Raw genomic sequence first — 13234 nt, forward strand, 5'->3', positions numbered from 1 at the left:
TGTAGTAACACTAAAACTTTATTCTACAAGTTTTTCAAACATGTACTTTTTAATACATGTTAGAGTCAAGGACAATAACATTTAGCGGTGTTTATTTTTGTTAAGAGAAACCACTGGTATTAAAGTTCAGGTTACCTTTGGACTACATAGACTAAATAAGAAAATATTACTTGTTTCAGTTTTAAAATCACCTTGTTGGTTTTAAAAGACCCATGCTATAAAGTTCATGATAAAACACATGATCTATAGGGAGACTAAGATATTTATTTTACATATCTACAACATGTATTTTCATATGTCTAGATCAACCACAAAATCATATAGGAAAATATTTAGGTACATGAAAAAAGCTTCAAGACATTAAAAAATTAATATTTTGAAAAATAAATCACACGTGAAGCTCATTAAATAAGAACATTGACAAATAAATAATCAGCTTTCCTTATTAGTTGCTGCCATACATTTCTGACATTCCATTCCGAGCGAGGGTCAGCATGCAGGGTATAATTTCAGACTATGAGGCTGCAGAAAGCTACAGGGCTTATTTTTGAAGTGAAGCGCCTCAAGGTCTTCCTTCTCTCTTTGAAAGGAAGAGCACTCCTGACTTCTAGACTGTTCCCAAGAAAATGACTGGAAACTCACTTTTCTGAAATGCCCTGTAAATACACTGTAGAAAAAAAAATAAAATAAAATAAACTTTTCTGTTTTGAAGGGCTCTTGTTTGGAAAGGGCAGGGGGAGAAGAGGGGCAAGGGTGGAGTAGGAGAGGCGCGCTTTTCTGTTTCCCCATTCAGCCAAGGGTACACGTTCAACCGTCCTTTGAAGAAACGGTGGGGAATTGCAAAGCGACGGGATGGATGCCAGGATTTACATGGACATCTTGGAAAGCTCGACCAGAGAAGGTCCCAGTCCTCAGAACAGCTTGGCTGGGTCTGATCAAAGCGGGAGAGCGTCTACTTTCAAGTGAGAGAAAAATAGCAGTGGCGGGGCTGGAGAGTCTTCCAAGCGACGACCGGGGTCTGTCGGGCAGATGGGCACCGAGTCAGTGGGGCCGCGAGTTCTAACTCAGGCTGTGCTTGCTCACTTTGCCGGCTCGCCTCCGCTGCTCGCGGGGGTGCTGGCCGGGCTTGGCGGGCGCCACGCTCTCGAAGTTGTGGCTGGACTCGTTGTGCTGCCGGGTGTACCGCTTGCACTTGCAGGCCGTGACCACCGTGACCTTGTAGGTGCGCGTGCTGCCGTCCTGGCACTGCAGCTGGATTCTCTGCGTGCGCGTCTTGTCGTTGACGCAGCGCCACTCCTGCGCGCTCCGCCGGCTCCAGTACTTGGCTCCGTAGCCGCCCCCGATCCAGTTGGGCAGCACGGGCAGGGGCAGGCACTCGCCGGCGCACACCAGCTCCTTCAGCGGGCTGATGCTGGTGCACTGGCCGTCGGAGATGTACTTGGTGGACCTCAGTTCCCGGCAGCCCACTTGAACTCGACCTGCAGCAACCCGAGAAGACCATGCATCAGACACAGAGAGTAAATGAAACCATATATGTGTGTGTGTGCATATATATATATATATATATATATATATATATATATATATATATATATATATATCCCACCCCCATGACAAACACAGTATCAAACTGCCAAAGGGAAAGAGAACATGTACTTTATGTTCACATGCAAAAAAAAAAAAAAAAAGTGTCTGGATTACCTAGCTGGTGGAACTATCAGGCTACATAAAGGTTGTAACTTCTTTGAGAAATAAAAAAAAAAGAAAGAAAGAAAAGGCTGGACCTGTTTCTTTTTCCTCCCATGTATAACAGTAACTAATTGCTTATTGAAGTGTTTGAAAATTGCATTTCCTCAGTCTCACTACTCAGTCAGGGTTTAGCAGCTATTGCACTTATGTGTAAATAAATGTTCTCTTCAAAGAGTGCACTTTAATGTTCTTTCTCTCGTGGTTCACATTGGTTAATGTCTGCAAGTGCTTTTAATTAAGTTTCTTTTTTTTTTTAATCTGTTGAGAAAATGTGGAAAGAATTTAAATATTGCATGCAGTACATATGCACTCTGTGATATTTGATTTCAACTATAGAATTCAGCTGCATAGGATCATACATACATATGGATACAGCCTTGAACATTTTGCATATCAAACTTAATAATTACATTTTATACATACATTCTCAAGTGATATTTTAAAAAATACAAATAGTAAAGTGTTCAAGATGCAAAATGCCACCACAGCTCAAAATCTAAAGAGTATAAAAGTCCCTAAATCAGGAACGTATGGTTGCCATAACAACTTGGCTACATTTCCATGAGTTTTATGGCAGAAAAATACCTAACATGTCTGATTTACAACTGCAAAAGGAAGCACGGTGCTCATTTCCTGAATATTGGGCATGGCAAACTTTTTGTTTTAGTTACTTGGATTTGATAAGCTTGCTTACTAATTGGCTGTTTCTTGTTACATGCTTAATGTAATTAAAAGAAAAATTAATCCTGACATGTTTGAAGTTTGTCTTACCATTGCTTTGTTATCTAAACCCCTGAAGAACTGCCTGCAACAAGCTTGGGTGAAAAAAAAAAAAACAAAAAAAAAAAAAACAAGGCTTCTTAACCAGGGGTAAAAACTACAGGCAGATAAAAGCTTAAAAATAAAAACTATTGTCAGGTGTGGTGGCTCCCACCTTTAATCCCAGCACTTGGGAGGCAGAGGTAGGAGAACCACTGGAAATTTGAGGCCAGCCTGGGACTATGTAGTGAATTCCAGGTTAACCTGGGTTAGAGTGAGACCCTACCTCCAAAAAAAAAAAAAAAACTACTATAAAAGACAGTGAAGTGGTTCTGCATAGACTATTGAAAACTAGCTCAAAGTATAAAGAGAATGAGGAGCTTAATTCATCTCTGTACCCCAGAACTTCTGAATTAGGAGGCACAGCTAGGGGAAGTGTGAAACAGTGCATGCATGTATTTGTGCATGTACTTACAGCCAGAGTTGTGGGAGGGAAACGAAAGGGTTAAGAGTTTGGTTGGACAGTGTGCCTGGCTCACCTTCCTGCAGCTGCCTTAGGAATGCACCTGGAAACAGCCGGAGCTTTTTGGTCCCTGTGTATACAGAGATTTAGACAGTTCGCTCACTGGCAATGAATACCTACCCCACTGCTCAGAAACCTAATTGTAATCAAATATTGCCTGTGTACTTAAAATCAGCCACCTTCCTGCAAACCAAAGCACCTTGAGTTTCTTAAGGAGTCGTTACCAATCACATTTGCTTTGACTTTTCAAAGGTCAAAGCCACCTTTGGTAGTTGAATGGAGTTTAAGGAGGAGGGGTGAAAGATTTCTGTAAGATTTTCTGTCTCTTTTAAAACCTGACTAACGTGTGAACGATTCCAAAGGAAGAGAATAAAGTTAGGAAAAGAAACTTGAATCCCCCTAACCAGTGGACACTTAATATGGCAATTAAGAAAAAGGCAAAAGAACACTTTGTATATACAACATTAGTGTATTATTACTTTAAGTCTCTTACATTAACAATATGTCCCCAGTCTTTCACAGAAATATGCCATTACCTCAATTTGACCTGGTTAGTAATTTTTTTAGAAAAAATATGATTCTCCAATATTTTGCATTGTACACCATCAAAACTTCAAACCATTTCATTAGACATATCCTAGAAAGTCCATGTGAGCATTTTTTTTCTCTGAAAACTTCCTTCTGTCCCATACAATTTCCTATCCATACTCTTGGCTAATTACTCTTAGACAGTTTACTAAAATTACACATGTCCAGAAAGAAACTGACTAAACTGTCTGAACTTAACTATATGAAGCTCTATTTTTTAAACATCCTCATTTTGCATAGCTTTACAGAAGCAACAGTTTTAATTCCTAGATCCGTTTTCTTTCTAACTATTTGATAAAGCAACCCTATGCTTGCATTATCAAGCTACTATTTTATTTCTGTGGACTCTAAAGTCACTCCCCAGGGAAGCACACCAGCTTGCATAGGCAGCAGATTGCTCCCAGATTGGTCTGCAAAAGAGATAGGGTTCAGGTTAGTTCACAGAAAGACAATTCTCCCATGATGTGAGCTGATGTTACCCCAAAAGAAAAAAAAAAAGATTCTGTACAAGTGAAAGACTTACTGTTCCGATCGAGTCCCGTGTTACTGAAGTGCCTGCCTCCATTTCTGGCTTGATTTAACGTGCTGTTGCTGCTGGGGTGTACTGAGACAGGCTTGACCACATGCGAGTAAAGGATTTCTGTGGCATCATTTTTAAAAGCCAGGCAGTTTTTCATGAGGATGCAGGCAAGGGGGATGAGATAGAAGTGAATGGCAGGAGGGAGCATGGTGAGTGAGACTGGAGAGCTGGCTAATTCCTTTCCTTCTGCTTCTGCCCTGGAACTGTGAAATTCCTCCTCAAAGTTCCCTTTATATATCCACAGAGGTTTGGCGTTCATTCAGGTGTAAAGTTGTGTAGCGCTTCAGAGTGAAAACCCAGAGAAGGGGTGGGATCCCTACATGACCCTGCAAAGGAATTTTACCAATGGAGAGGAAGACTGCAGAAAAGGAGGAGCTTGGTATACAAATTGCCTGAAATTTCAGAGTTGGACTTCACTTGCCTGCGAGCTGAAGCAGGCAGACACAGTTCTCCGACCACTGCAACCCTCCCCTGCCACATGCTGTCCGGAGTCTAGTTCAAGTTTAATGTGAAGGAAAGTGCATTGCTGTTCACTTGAAAGAGACTGGATTTCCTATATTTGTGCTAACACTCTCCCTCACATTTTAGAGTATCTGGGGCATGAAGGATGGCAGGAAGAACTCATGTGAATTTTACTAGTGGGGAACTGGTAGGAAACATCTGATTATTAAATATGCTTTGTCTCTCAAGAAATAAACTTCTTTTTACTGTGGAGTGTAAGGCACAGAGCTAAAGCCTGCCCTCTGGACACACTTAAATAATGCTGCTTTGATCTGTGTGAACTACTGTGCTGCTGGGTAAATCATTGCCAGGGCTTCTCTGTGAAGCATTAATGAGAAGAGTTCTGAGTTAAAGAAGCTAATATCAGTTTTCACCTTAAAATATGCCAATAAAAATTAGCATTCATGGTGTCTCCTTACAAAAAAAAAAAAAAAGACAGCCAATATAGATTGTTTACCATTTCAAAGTAATTCTCTCTAGATTTTTCCATTAGCTGCAGAACATAGGTCTGATCCATAGATGTCATTAATTTCTCAGAGCCTACTGCCCATATAAGAAGTGCTGTATGTTCCTAAGCTACTTTCCTTGCACCTGACACAGATGCTCTATGAATTAGTTAGAGATTAATATTCCTTTAAATTTATGAAAGATTTTGATTCAAATAACTATGTATTATGAATCACCTTTTCAGTTAGAAATCCATTCTTGTCTTTAATCTGGGTACTAACATGATCTTTTGGTGCATTTTGTATCATTTATTTATAAGCTCTTGCCCATTACAACTACTATCCATCTCATCTTCTTTCATTCTTCCTTTCCCTTCTTCTCTCCCTTCCTCCCTTCCTTCTTCCTTTCGGTAAGTACTGATATTTTGGAACAAGCAGTTCCTTATTAAGCAGGGGCTGTCTTGTACCTCTAGCACAATCTCTGGCTTCTTCACACTAAATGCCAGTAGTACCCCAGGTTGTAGCAACAAAAACAAAAATCCAGCCATTGTCACATGTGCCCTAGTGGATGAAATCATCTGTGACCGAGAACGACCATCTACCTATCTATTTCGCTACAAAATAAGTGAAAATCAGGGCTGGAGAGGTGACTTAGCAGTTAAAGTGCTTGCCTGTGAAACCTAAGAACCGAGGTTTGACTCCCCAGAACGTGTGAAAGCCAGACGCACAAAGCAACACATGCATACAGGTGGCACGTAGGCACACGCTAGAGCACGCATCTGGAGCTTGTTTGCAGTGCCCAAGGCCCTGGTGTGCTAATTCTCTCTCTCTCTCTCATTAAAAAAAAAGTGAAAATAAGAATAAATGTCGAAGCATCATATAAAAAGGGACTGCTGTTCCATCTCGTAGGACAACAATGGCACTGTGGTTTTGTTTTAGAAAAAGTGTTTCTCCTTTAGGAATATAAACTATATGTCGATGAAATGATAATGGAATCTGGGATAAGCTTCAAAATATTACATGTCAGGGGTGATTAGGAGTGTGGAAATTGAGAAATTGATCATAGTTGCTATGCTGCTAGAGCAAAATGGTAGGTATTCTATTCTTTTTTGAAGAATAGTTATTTACTTGAAAAAGGGAGAGAGAGAGAGAGAGAGAGAGGAAGAGAGAAGTAGTAGTACGGGTAGTCTAAAGCCTTATGCTGCTGTGAATGAACTCCAGATGTATGTGCCACTTTGGGCCTCTGGCTTTACATGCATACTGGAGAATCAAACCTGGGCTGCCAGGCTTTGCAAACTATTTCTTTTTGCCTCTGTGCCATGTCCCCAGCACCTGTTTACTTTTAGGTGTGTCTAAAATTGTACAAGATAAAGTTTAAAGATCACAGTCAATCTATTTAATATATGCATGTCACCAAAACCCAATCTGATCTCTATCCTACGGTTACATATAGTCTTGTATCATAAAATCTATCCTGAACCATAATAAACAGCTTTATTTTGTGCAGATGAAGATTATAGATCAAGCACCCTTCTGAAACACTATGAAGTATTCTCATGCTGCTCATCAGACTTCATATTAATTATACTTAGTACTTTTTAACATTTTTATTGACAACTTCCATAATTACAGACAATAGACCCTAACAATTCACTCTCCACAACCGCTTTCCCCCTCACAAATCCACCCTCCACCCTATCCCCTCCCCCTCTCAATTAGTCTCTCTTTTATTTTGATGTCATCATCTTTTCCTGCTATTATGAAGGCCTTGTGTAGGTAGCGCTAGGCACTTCGAGGTCATGGATACTCAGGCCATCTTGTGTCTGGAAGATAGCACTGTAATCGGGCCTACCCTTTCTTTGGCTCTTAGATTCTTCTTGCCACCTCTTCTGCAATGGACCCTGAGTCTTGAAAGGTGTGATAGAGAAGTCTCAGTGCTGAACACTCCACTGTCACTTCTTCTCAGCACTATGGTGACTTTTGAGTCATCCCAGTGGTCACTGCCATCTGAAAAGAGAAGTCGCTCTAACCAAAAACGAGAGTAACATAAATATATGCATATGAATATTTTTAAAAAGTGCTCATAGAGCACTTTGGTGGGCATAATACATGCATTTAGCCAGAAAAAAAAAAAACAGGCATTATTCCCCTAGGGCTCATGACTTCCTTCTCCATAAGCTTTATCAGTACCAGGCATGTATGTACCCTTTCATGGAGTGGGCCTACATTCCAATTAGAGAATGGTTGATTTCTCCCATAACAGACATGCCACTATTGTACCAGTTGGGTCATTTGGCCTGTTTGGCCAATCTTAAGGCTTGCAATGGTGTCCACTGCTGTTTACCAACATTGATGACTTCTACCTCCCATAGAAGTGCATGCAGCATAGATTTTTCCAGATTTCTGTACTCTGGTCCATAGCGAGGGGATTTTCAGCTCAACTCCAGCTTGATTTCTCAGTGACCTTGCAGCCAAAGTATGTGAAGTCTTCAGCAACAGGGTCTTACCAACTATTCCTGGTGGAAAACCAAGACCCTTGGCAATATCCTGCAATGTTTTGGGGGAAACAGGGACCTCCTTGGCCAACAACTCGCTGGAAGGCATCCCATCCCTGGCACTGAATATTTTCTAGTAATAATCTATGTCATCTGGGTGTACCATTATCCAAAGAAGTAGGTTTCCATACATTTTTCATGACATCTTAATTTTTTTCTTTTTTTCTCAATTTTATTAACATTTTACATGATTATAAGAAGTATCCCATGGTAATACCCTCCCCCCACCACTTTCCCCTTTGAAATTCCATTCTCCATCATATCCCCTCCCCATCTCAATCACTCTCTTTTATTTTGTACATCTTAGATTTTGATTAACTCTCTTCCCACCCTTCCTTTACTCAATCCCTTTTTCTGACCTCAATTAGGCATTTGTACCCCCAGTAATCCTGTCATCTACTTACACATATATAATATCCTCTCCTTAAGTCCTCCCCTCTTCTTCCTTCCTTATAGCCCCCTTCTATACTACTGGCCTCTGATACTAACTTTTACTCCAACTCACATATAAGTCTAAACATTTGTAACTAGGATTCATATATGAGGGAGATTATGTTACATTTGACTTTCTGGACCTGGGTTGCCAAACTTAGTATAATCCATCCATGTCCCTGCAAATTTTATAATTTTCTTTTTCTTTAATGCTAAATAGAACTCCATTATATGAATGTACCACATCTTTATTGTCCATTCATCAGTTGGAGGACATCTAGGCTGGTTCCATTTCTTAGCTATTGTGAATAGAGTGGCAATAAACACAGATAAGCAAGTATCTCTAAGGTAGTGAGTAGAGTCCTTAGGATATATGCCAAGGAGTGTTATAGCTGGATCAAATGGTAAATCTATTTTTATATGTCTCAGGAATGTCTACACTGATTTCCACAATGAAGGTACCAGTTTACATTTCCACTAACAATGTAGAAGGGTTCCTCTTTTTTCAGATACTCACCAGCGTTTATTATCATTTGTTTTCTTGATGATAGCCTTTCTGACAGGAGTGTGATAGAATCTCAAAGTAGTTTTAATTTGCAGTTCCCTCATGGCTAAGAATGCAGAAAATGCTTTTAGGTGTTCATAGGTCATCTGTATTTCTTCTTTGGAGGACTCTTTATTTAGTTCTGTAGCCCATTTTTATTAGGTTGTTTGATTTCCTATTATTACGTTTTTTGAGTTCTTTGTATATCCTCCATATTAATCCTCTGTGAGATGTATAGCTGGAAAAGACTTTTTCCCAATCTGTAGGTTGCCTCTTTGCTCATCTGAAGTGTCCTTTGCTGTACAAAAGCTTTTTAATTCTACGAGATCCCAGTGGTTGATTAGTGGTTTTACTTCCTGAACAACTAGTGTTATATTCATAAAGTAATTGCCTATGCCAATATGTTAAAGTGTTTCCCCTACTTTTTCCTCTAGCAGTTTCAGAGTTTCAGGTCTGATTTCAGGTCTTTAATTTATTTGGACTTGATTCTTATGCATAGAGAGAGAAGGATCTGTTTTCACCTTCTACATATAGATATCCAGTTTTCCCAGGACCATTTGTTAAAGAGTCTGTCTCTTCTCAAGTGGATAATTTTGCCATTCCTATCAAAAATCAGATGTCTGTAGCTGCCTGGGTTTACATTCGGGTCCTCTATTCTGTTCCATTGATCTACATGTCTGTTTTGTGCCATTACCATACTGTTTTTGTTACTATGGCTCTGCAATATACCTTAAAATCAGGTATAGTGATACCACCAGTCTTATTTGTGTTGCTCAGAATTGCTTTGACTATTCAATGTTTTTGTGCTTCCAAATGAATTTGAGATTTTTTTTTTTTTTTTTTTTTTACTTCTGGGAAGAATGCCTTTAGAATTTTGATGGGGATAGCATAAAATATGTAGACTACTTTTGGTAAGATTGACATTTTCACATTATTGATTCTTCCCAACCAAGAACATGGGATGTCTTTCCATTTCCTACTTCTGCAGTTTCTCTCTTGAGTATTTTAAAGTTTTTATTGCAGAGGTCCTTCACTTTTTTGGTTAGGTGTTTTCCAAGGTACTTAAAAAAAATTGTGTGTGTGTGTGTGTGTGTGTGTGTGTGTGTGTGTGTGAGGAAATTGTGAATAGGAGTGGTTGCTTGATTTCATCTTTGGTATCTTTGGCTACTGATTTCTGTGTATTAACTTTCTGTCCTGCTACATTGCTAAAAGTGTATGTAAGCTCTAACAGTTTGCTAGTAAAGTCTTTAGGGTCCCTTATGTAAAGGAACATATCTGCAAATCATGATAATTTGATCTCTTCCTTTCCAATTTGTATCCCTTTTATTGGTGTCTCTTGTCTTATTACTCTAAGACTTCCAGTACTATATTAAATAAAGGTGGGGACAATGGACACCCTTGTCTTGTTTCTGGTTTTAGTGGAACTACTTCAAATTTTTTCCTATCTAGTATAATGTTGGCTATAGATTTGTCATCATAAATAGCCTTTAATATGCTGAGATATGTTTCTTCAATTTCCAGTTTCTTTAGGACTTTTACCTTGAAGGGATGTTGGTTGGATTTTGTCAAAGTCTTTTTCTGCATCTATTGAGATGATCATGTGATCTTTGTCCTTCTGTCCATTTATATAGTGTATCACATTTATTGATTTGCACATTTTTAACTATCCTTGCATCTCTGGTTGGAGCGAATGATCTTTTTTATGTATTCTTGTATTCTCTTTGCCAGTATTTTGTTAATAATGTTTGCATCTTTATTAATAATTGACATGTAGCTCCTGTGCCTGTAGGAAGTAAGAGTCAAAATAAACTAAACCTCCTCCATTGCATTTCTAGTATGTGGGAGCAGAAAGTGTTTTATTATTTAATTATCAAGTTGGATTAGACAGATTGACTAAACTGATGTGGAATTGTTAAATCTGCTCACTCTCCAAGTATATGGGCTCAGCCCTTAAACTCACCTCCACAAGAAGCAAATTAGAAAAGAGGTCAGAGCTGGAGAGATGGCTTAGCAGTTAAGCACTTGCTTGTGAAGCCTAAGGACACCAGTTTGAGTCTCCATTCCCCAGGACCCATGTTAGCCAGATTCACAAGGGGGCTCATGTGTCTGGAGTTCATTTGCAGTGGCTGGAGGCCCTGTCACACCCATTATCTCTCTCACTTTGCCTCTTTCTCTCTCTGTCTGTCACTCTCAAATAAATAAATATAAGTAAATAACTAAATAAAAAGAGGTCAATGTAGTTGGTATAGATGGAGAAGAAAAAAGCAAAGTTCTTAGACTCAGAATATTTTTCAAGGCCAAGTTTAGGAAACCACATTGATACAATAAAATAATAAATTACATTCTGAACAGTTATTCTGATCAGTTTAAAACAACTTCATTAGAATAACCACAAACTAAAGTTACTCTGATAGGATTCTAGGCCTAGTAATTAAGTAACATCACTGATGAGTGTCATCTCCAGATCGCTTCCTGTACCTATTCTTCCCTGTGATCAACCCAGCCTTACCTTGCCCTCATCTTCCTTGGCTAAGATTCATTTCTCCTCTCTCACCACCTTCATCAGCTGTCTTTCCTTCAAGTTCTGCTTGGGTGGTAGTAGGACTCTGAGCCTGGGTTCAGCCTCCCATTTCCAAGTAGGAGAGCTGGAAGCTGCCTTGCTCTCTCTCGCCCTTGCTTTGAGGGAAGCCAGCAGATATGAGCTTCCCCATGAGACAAAGCATTGGTGACTACAGCCAAGGAGCACTTCAGACCTTCGGCCAAATAGCCTAGAATTCTATCGTACTATGAAACAAATCCTCTCACAGTCATTTCTACAAAGGAGGCTGCTAGCACCCCAAATGCAGCCTCATGAAAGATGTTGAGCCAGGGCTGGAGAGATGGCTTAGAGGTTAAGCGCTTGCCTGTGAAGCCTAAGGACCCCAGTTTGAGGCTCGATTCCCCAGAAGCCATGTTAGACAGATGCACAAGGGGGCACATGCATCTGGAGTTCATTTGCAGTGGCTGGAAGCCCTGGCTTGCCCATTCTCTCTCTCTTTCTTTCTCTGCCTCTTTCTCTACCTGTCGCTCTCAAATAAACAAATAAAAATAAACCAAAAAATATTTTAAAAAAGAAGATGTTGAGCCAGAGGCACCCATGGAACTAATGTTGTCTGAATTAATGGCAGGAAGGATTTGTTATACAACCATAAGCAACTGATACAATAAAAATGAAGATGAAATCATTCAGCCACTTTGTGAATCATGGTTGGGCCTTGACAGCATTAAACATGGTTACTCTGCAACTTTCACTCTGGTTGGTCTTTGGGCCCTGTTTTCCAATTTACAGCTGAGTCAACAATGTGGTACCACTACTAAAAGTATGATAATGCAATCAGAATGACTGCTATTGGTCTGACATGCAAAACCTTGATACTGATTTTCATGTTCTAAATAGAAGTGTTTGTCATATGACTACTAGAACTGGAATCAGAGAATATGAGTTCATGATTCTGAGAAGAGAGAGAGTGTGTGTGTGTGTGTGTGTGTGTGTTAAGTGCATGTAGAGACCAAATGATAACCCTGCATGTTGTTCCTCAGGAGATGTCTATCTTTGTTTGCAACAGGGTCTCTCATTGGCTTGGAGCTCATCAAGTAGGCTTTAATGACTGGCCAGCAAACTGCAGGGATCCAACTGTGTCTTCCTCTCCAGCACTAGATTTACAAGGCAGTAAACACACACAGATTTTTGTACAGGGTTCTAGAGATCAAACATAGGTCTGAGTGCTTGCAAGTAGAACATTATACCATTCAAACTATCTCCTCATTACTACATATGGTTTTCCTACCAAAGACCATAATTAGTTTTATTTCCAATTCTAGGATGAGGCAAAACTTTATTCTATAAAACAGAATAAGCATACTCCAGACCCAATTTTTCCCACTTATAATCTATATGAACTTAGACATATTTTATATCTTAAAGCTCTTTAAGTTAGTTCCTTTGTCGGTAAAACATAATCTGCTTATGTACCTCACAGAGATGACAGAGAAGAAGAGAGAGGATGAAGGAGGGAGGAAAAGAGAGAGAGAGAGAGAGAGAGAGTGCAAAACCTAACACAAAATTTAACACTGAGGAAATATGGGAAATATACCTCAAATATGTCATATATATACATATATATATATATATATATATATATATATATATATATTTCAAATTTTCCAAATATTACTTTGAAAAGACTATGGGATACAATTTTACTCCATGTAAAGTGGAAACAAAAGAGTTAAGAGAAAATATGGTTTGGCCTGACAAAGGAAAAGTAAATGTAGCCTGTCTAACCAACTGCTTTTTATCATTGACAAGGGAAGGAAGAGAATAAATATAAGCAAAAGTACTTATTAGATTCAAGGGTGAATTGTATCTGGTACTTTATGATTTTAACTATTCTCAGATGGTTCTAGTGAATATAATAGAATTTGTTAATTGGAAAAATGAATAACCCTTGTAAGCTTAGAAAAAGACTAAATAAACTGCTATAGCATCTTCACCCATAAAAATTGTTACAAAGAATA

The 13234-nt window shown here is 39.1% G+C and overlaps 1 protein-coding gene across 1 annotated transcript; it reads right to left on the minus strand.

Annotated features, from left to right (window-relative positions):
• Sostdc1 (sclerostin domain containing 1) lies at positions 1–4508 on the minus strand. Its single transcript, XM_004652844.2, has 2 exons — positions 4143–4508; positions 1–1478 (listed from the first exon to the last, which is right to left on the minus strand). The coding sequence occupies exons 1-2, from the start codon at positions 4456–4458 to the stop codon at positions 1060–1062; spliced, it is 735 nt and encodes a 244-aa protein (XP_004652901.2). The 5' UTR covers positions 4459–4508; the 3' UTR covers positions 1–1059.
• Positions 4509–13234: the final 8726 nt, after the last annotated feature.

The sequence above is a fragment of the Jaculus jaculus genome, chromosome 16, assembly GCF_020740685.1.
Source record: "Jaculus jaculus isolate mJacJac1 chromosome 16, mJacJac1.mat.Y.cur, whole genome shotgun sequence".
Lineage (NCBI taxonomy): Eukaryota > Metazoa > Chordata > Mammalia > Rodentia > Dipodidae > Jaculus > Jaculus jaculus.

What these genes read in the sequence shown, in the direction of transcription:
- Sostdc1 (XM_004652844.2), bottom strand. Translation starts at nt 4,458, where the DNA reads ATGAACGCCAAACCTCTGTGGATATATAAAGGGAACTTTGAGGAGGAA. An exon ending in CACGGGACTCGATCGGAACA is followed by an intron (nt 1,479 to 4,142) that starts GTAAGTCTTTCA and finishes GGGTTGCTGCAG; the next exon opens with GTCGAGTTCAAGTGGGCTGC.